Raw genomic sequence first — 5841 nt, 5'->3', positions numbered from 1 at the left:
TAACTGCTGGCCAGACCTGCTCCTTGTGTTAAATCCTATAGGAGGCACAGAAAGAACATGTGCAGACAACCTCCTTTGTGTCTCACGTGGGAACGCAACGAGAAACGCCTCCAGAAAGAAAAAAGGATTTCTAACTCTGCATCGCAAACCATAATTGGTCCGTGGAGTGAACTTTCCACGCCGGGGAGGAAATCTCTCCCCACCAAGTTCTGTTCACTACACCATTCTTTGGAACAGCTTTCCCCAACCTGGTACCTGACCAATGTGTTGAATTGCAATTCCTAGAATCCCCAGGCAGGCTGGGGATGCTGGGAATTGTAGTTTGACACATCGACAAGTCATCCCACCCTGCTCTTGTACACTTGGTAACAGATTTTGCCACAGCCAAAGCATCTCAGAACATTTCTAAATGGCCAATAATCTTGCATATAAAGTAAGCAGCCCAGTTTAAACAGAAAGAGGAGCTTATGAGATTGTTTTTGGGTGTTGCTCTGTGTTGTGGGAGTTACCATTAATAGATGAGACAGGCAACACTTCTGAGGAATGATTTGCACTGAAGGGGGAAATCTGCTGAGGTTCTGCCTGCTATGCACCTGTTAGAACAGGGAGAAAATAGTAATTATGCCCTCTGAGTCAGAAAGCCATTGAAAGCAGGAAATAGCCTAAGAAGCTGGATGGGATCGTAGCAGAATTCTCAGATCAAGCAGATCTTTTCTGCTCTTGCACTGTCAACAGAACCTGTTTAAAGATTTAGCAGAGCCTTCCCACAGACCTTTGTCAAAACCTGGGAAATATGAACAAATAAATATGAACTGGTGGTTGAAAGGGAATAATAGGAACAATTTTGCTTTCTTAAAAGGGGACCCTTAATACAGCCTTTCCCATCCTGCTGCCCTCCAGATGCTTTGGACTTCAACTCCTATTAGCCCCAGCCAGCATAGGCCATTGTAGTCCAAAAGATCTGGAGAGCATCATTCTTTGGGAGGCTGCCTTAACAAATGAGGCCTTGGAATGAGAGTATGATTTTTGAGAGCCTGCCACTCTGTTAAAAGAAAAATCATCTTTGTACAGCATAATGCTTCAGAAGTACGGCTTGATGTAGTCCCCAGGAATTTCTCCCATGAAAGTTTACATAAGATTAGCTGCTTAAGAGTAGCAACAGTTCTAAAGCCAAAACAAAACTGTAGTTTTTGGTAATGCAGGTCTACTGAAGCAGGCATTCTTTGGAGAGTGACCCTTTCCTTTATACATAGAAATGCACATTGCAATTATGTGTTTTCTGATTTAAAAAATCCACTGACCTCCTAATTGGGGGAGCATTTTAGTTGATCAAAAGCATTTTCAGATGTCTAATTGGGTTAGATCATACGTTGGAGTTGCAATACAGTTTTTGTGGCTACTTTCCCTTCTACCCTTTAAAAATATAACCTGTGATTCTGAAACAAGCTGCCTCCCCATCTTTTGCATGAATTAAGGAAAGTCATTAGCTCACTGAAAAACATTAGCCTGTCTGCTCATATCTACACAGTCACATCTCAACATACTCAATTTGTCTACAGTCTTTGCTCCTACAACCAAACAGCAACACTTCTACTTCAAGAAAGGGTTTATTTGTACAAACATCTTCCAACATTCTTTAAAAACAAAATCTCAGACATACACAAACTCACAAAAAATGCTTTGGCATAGTATATGGGAATATTTGATACAAAACTAAAACTTTCCTTAGGTTGTGATAAGTATTTCACAGAAGTATTTCACATAACATGTTTTGTTTTGAATTAAAAAGCAGAGTAAAAATGCAAACTGAAGTCCCAACCTTTGGAAATGAATAAATAGATTGAAAAAAAAATGCAACCAACAAAAAAATTAAGTCCAGGTTCCCTGCAACGGAACCAAATTCAGAGTCTTTTGTGGTACGGGGAGAAGGAGGTGCCAGAGAAGAGTCACCATGGTCTCCAGACCGTTTCACTACGCTCTCCGCCCGCTTGGGAGACTGGTGCTAAGCTCCCTGCAAAGGACGTGAGCCCTTGCACCGGGGACATGGAAGGAGGTGCAGTTGAACCGCCAGCGGAAACCGGCATGTTTGCATTGGCATACAGTGGGATCACAGGCCCTGCACCCGGAGGGAATGCAGGGTTAGGGATGAGAAAAGCAAACTGGCCGTCGGTCGCTGGCACCAGCTGGAACCCCCCGTAGACTTTTGGGGATAGGGTTTCTGCGGGGTTCAGCTTGCATGGCACCGGCATGGCCCCAGCTCCTGCTGATGGGCCCGGCAACTGAACTTGCAGAGGCTGAGCCAGATGCGCAGGCTGTCCACTTGTGGCTGGCGGCGGCGGCGCAGGGTAATTCATAGCCACAATCTGACCCAGGCAAGTGGAGAGGTGGCCCAGCAGCCGGCTGCGGACTTCCGTGTTCACCCCTTCACAGGTAGAGAGGAAACGGGTGACTTCGTTCATGCATTCATTAAATCCAGCCCGGTATTTGCCCAGAACAGTAGGATCTGCACTCAGAGCAGCTGCAATAGAAAGAGGGCATGAGGGGAGGCAGAGGGGTTAGTGGCTGGCATAACTGACAGCTGTTTTGCTCAGGAGTAAGCTCTTTGAGTAGCCAGAGTGGGTTGTCAATTTAGTTATGCAGTTAGCCGTCCAGAGACGTTAGTAATTGGACGGCATACAAATTTTATAAATAAATAAAAAATAAATAAATGAGCCCCAACTCCCTTCTGAACTGCTCTACGCTGGCTCCGAAATTTCTCCTCAACTTTGACATCTCTTGTATTTGGCAAAATAACACACAGCCTTCCCCACCCCCTCCCCTCATTTCCCAGATTTGCTGGACTATAATTCCCATCAGCCCCAGCCCACAAGGCCAAATGCTCAGTGTTAAAACATCCATGGGTCACCAAACTGAGGAAGACTGGTATGCCTTCTTTGGGGCAGGGCATAAGCTGTAGCAGCTACACATCCGTGCATTTTCTTGGGTGGACTAGGGCCAATTCCTGGTGGGCAGAGTGTGTGGCGAAATGCAGCCCTGTCCAAGGAGACATTGACTTCAGTCCTGCTGAGCTGCACAGCTCAGGTGGGTGGCCACTGTGTGCCTTCCTCACAGGGTTGCTGAGAGGATTTTTGTGCAAAATGGGGCATCTCCATGTCAAAATGCCTTATTGGAGCAACTGCGGGGTATCAACATGATAGGCAAACAGATTAGCAGGAAAGGTGGCAGAGTGGGCAGGTGGGGCCCCCCGGCAGCGAGATGTGGTGTTTGTGTGCTGGCGCAGCTTCTGTGCCCCTCAAGGCTGTCAAGGGAACCAGCATGGGAGAGCCCCCCCTGCCCCAAGGGGGCCTGTGCACAGGCGGGCTGGCACTCACCTGTCATCTGAGCTCTTTGGAGGTTCCTTAGGTGCTTGACTGTCATTTCTAGAATATCGGCTTTTTCCAGCTTTGAGTGTCTGGAGCTCTGGGGAGGCAAGGAGGTGAGATGAGTGAGTTCGCTTTTGCGGGTGAAGTGATCAGCCCCTCCCCGTCTCACAGCTTCCACTCCGTGTGGCCACAGAGGCTAATTCGCTGCCCAGCCCCTCGCCCAGTTATTCCCATGGCCAAAGCGGGCTGGAAGCATGCCCAGCAGGGACACCCCCCTGCTCCCGTGGGGTACTGGGAGGCTGTGTGCACGCCTCTGTGTGCACGCCTGGGAGCAGGCCCCTGGGGAGGCAAGGAGGTGAGATGAGTGAGTTCGCTTTTGCGGGTGAAGTGATCAGCCCCTCCCCGTCTCACAGCTTCCACTCCGTGTGGCCACAGAGGCTAATTCGCTGCCCAGCCCCTCGCCCAGTTATTCCCATGGCCAAAGCGGGCTGGAAGCATGCCCAGCAGGGACACCCCCCTGCTCCCGTGGGGTACTGGGAGGCTGTGTGCACGCCTCTGTGTGCACGCCTGGGAGCAGGCCCTGTCGTGTAACAACCCCCTTTGCTCTCCCCTCAGAGCAACTCCGAATGCCTTCTCTCTGCACCCCACTTGGAATCCAACTCACATCTTTTTTCAAGGCGTCTAGGATGAGAGTCTTCAGCTGGCCCAGGCTTTCATTAATCCTGGCACGGCGGCGCTTCTCCATGATTGGTTTGGAAGACTGTGAAGTGAGGGGAGAAAAGGAGGAGGAATAAGAATTTAGGTGGGCTCAGTAAAAGGCCGTGCCTGCCCCCTCCGCATAGCTCTGCTTCGGGATCAGCTCCCTGCTCATTTTCGCAATCTACTTGAACCTTGCTGGGTTCTGCTTGGGTATCCTCGTAGCCCCTCTGGTGCTGGAAATCGCCGCCCCCACCCCTGCATGCCGACTGATTTCCGGATTCAGTTTTCCTCTGCCGTGCCCACTGCCCCTTCCACACCTACATGACAACTCTGGAAACCAGTGCAAGCGGCTGCTTCTTGCCCGATTGCTTTGCCCGTAGAACTCTAATTATACAAATCTCTACCAAGAAGGTGTCCCCTTGAGCACAACCCAGTTTTTGCTCTCTGACATCCACTGGTGGCTTATTGCCCGCATATTCCACACACACACACTTCTTAGACACGCAACACAATCAACATCCTGGAGATCGGTGTGCCACAGAAAACACCACCAGTTGACCACAATATTTTGTGGGGCAATTGAATTGTGATGATGCCATCTGTCTGCCTGCATACAGTAAATTAAGATTCATCGGGAAGGAATATTAATATGCATCTGCATCCTGACTGCATTCAGGAATCCAGTCCTTTTGGGAGGGGGGGACCCCTTCAGAAGATACGGGGCGGCGGGACATTACCTTTCTGTGTTCGCTGGCACTCTTCGGTTTGTCTGGGGTCTGGCTGGAGCTGGCCGGAGCGCCTGCAATGGGGGACGCAGTCGGTTTCTCCAGGGTATCAGCTGGCATTTTGGTGGCTTCCTTATTTTAATGCCGGATTATTATTATTTCTTTAAAGGTGTGTGTGGGGGGGATGATACCTTTGGACAAGCAGCAGCAGTGAATGAATCAACTGCTCAAACAAAACAAAAAAAAAGCAAAAGCAAAAACGACCCAAAACCCACGCGCGGCACTGTACATCCGATGTTGGTGGCCCAGGTGTCTCCAAAGTTGCAGGCTGTGGCGCAAGCGCGACCAGGCTTATGTATCCGGCTCGGGAGGAGCGCGCGGGCGGGCGGGCGAGCCGGGCAGGCAGGAGAGGAGAGGAGAGGAGAGTCGGCGCGGGCGGGCGGGCGCGGGGCGGGCGGCGCGCTGCCTTTTGTAGCTGGCGAGCCGCGGCTGCTCGGCTTGGCTCGGCGGGGCCGGGATCTCCCCCCGCGCTTTTATAGCCGCCGGCGGCTCGCAATTCGTGTGAAACCTTCTCCACATTCTTTCCCACACTCCCGGCAGCCAATCCGAGGCGGGGCTCTCCCCGTCGGGCGCTCCGATTGGAGGACGCCCCCGCAAGCTGTCAGTCACGCGCTGAGCTTCCTTCTCTCCCCCCCCCCGCACACGCTTCCCAAAAAATATTAGAAAACCGCCCAGCCCTCCCGCTCGCCCAGGGTCGGATGGACGCCAGCGGCAAGCGGGGCGGGGGCGGCGAGGGGCGGCGGGGCGCCCCCCCGGAAAGAGTTGTGCATGGCAACCTGTGCAGCCAGCAGGGAGGAGGGGGCGTCCCCGGTAAACGGGGACGCGGGACACGCCTCGGTTCCAGTTGCAGAGGGAGGGTGGGGGGGGGTCCTCCGAGCGCGCTTCAGGCTTTGCGGGGAGACGGAAACGCACGCGCGGCCCGCTCCCTTCCTGGGATGCGGAGGTCCCTTCGCCCGTGCTTCGCGCGCGCCCGCGCCCGCGCACACGCACACACG

General features: G+C 52.1%; 1 protein-coding gene across 1 annotated transcript; it reads right to left on the bottom strand.

Annotated features, from left to right (window-relative positions):
• Nucleotides 1-1591: 1591 nt before the first annotated feature.
• On the bottom strand, nt 1592-5267 carry HES4 (hes family bHLH transcription factor 4). Its single transcript, XM_044445555.1, has 4 exons — nt 4799-5267; nt 4027-4122; nt 3372-3459; nt 1592-2518 (listed from the first exon to the last, which is right to left on the bottom strand). Exons 1-4 carry the CDS (start codon nt 4904-4906, stop codon nt 1947-1949), a joined length of 864 nt encoding a protein of 287 aa, XP_044301490.1. The 5' UTR covers nt 4907-5267; the 3' UTR covers nt 1592-1946.
• Between the last annotated feature and the right edge of the window lie 574 nt (nt 5268-5841).

The sequence above is a fragment of the Varanus komodoensis genome, unplaced genomic scaffold (assembly GCF_004798865.1).
Source record: "Varanus komodoensis strain SLA01 unplaced genomic scaffold, ASM479886v1 scaffold48, whole genome shotgun sequence".
In the NCBI taxonomy this organism is placed as follows: Eukaryota; Metazoa; Chordata; class Lepidosauria; order Squamata; family Varanidae; genus Varanus; species Varanus komodoensis.
This window is presented reverse-complemented; position numbering and strand designations above follow the sequence as displayed.

Bases quoted from the DNA above. Each gene is read 5' to 3' on its own strand.
- HES4 (XM_044445555.1), bottom strand. From the start codon at position 4,906: ATGCCAGCTGATACCCTGGAGAAACCGACTGCGTCCCCCATTGCAGGC. The intron at 4,123-4,798 runs GTAATGTCCCGC...CTCACTTCACAG, and splicing joins GTGCCAGCGAACACAGAAAG to TCTTCCAAACCAATCATGGA. The intron at 3,460-4,026 runs GTGAGTTGGATT...TTGCCTCCCCAG, and splicing joins TAGACGCCTTGAAAAAAGAT to AGCTCCAGACACTCAAAGCT.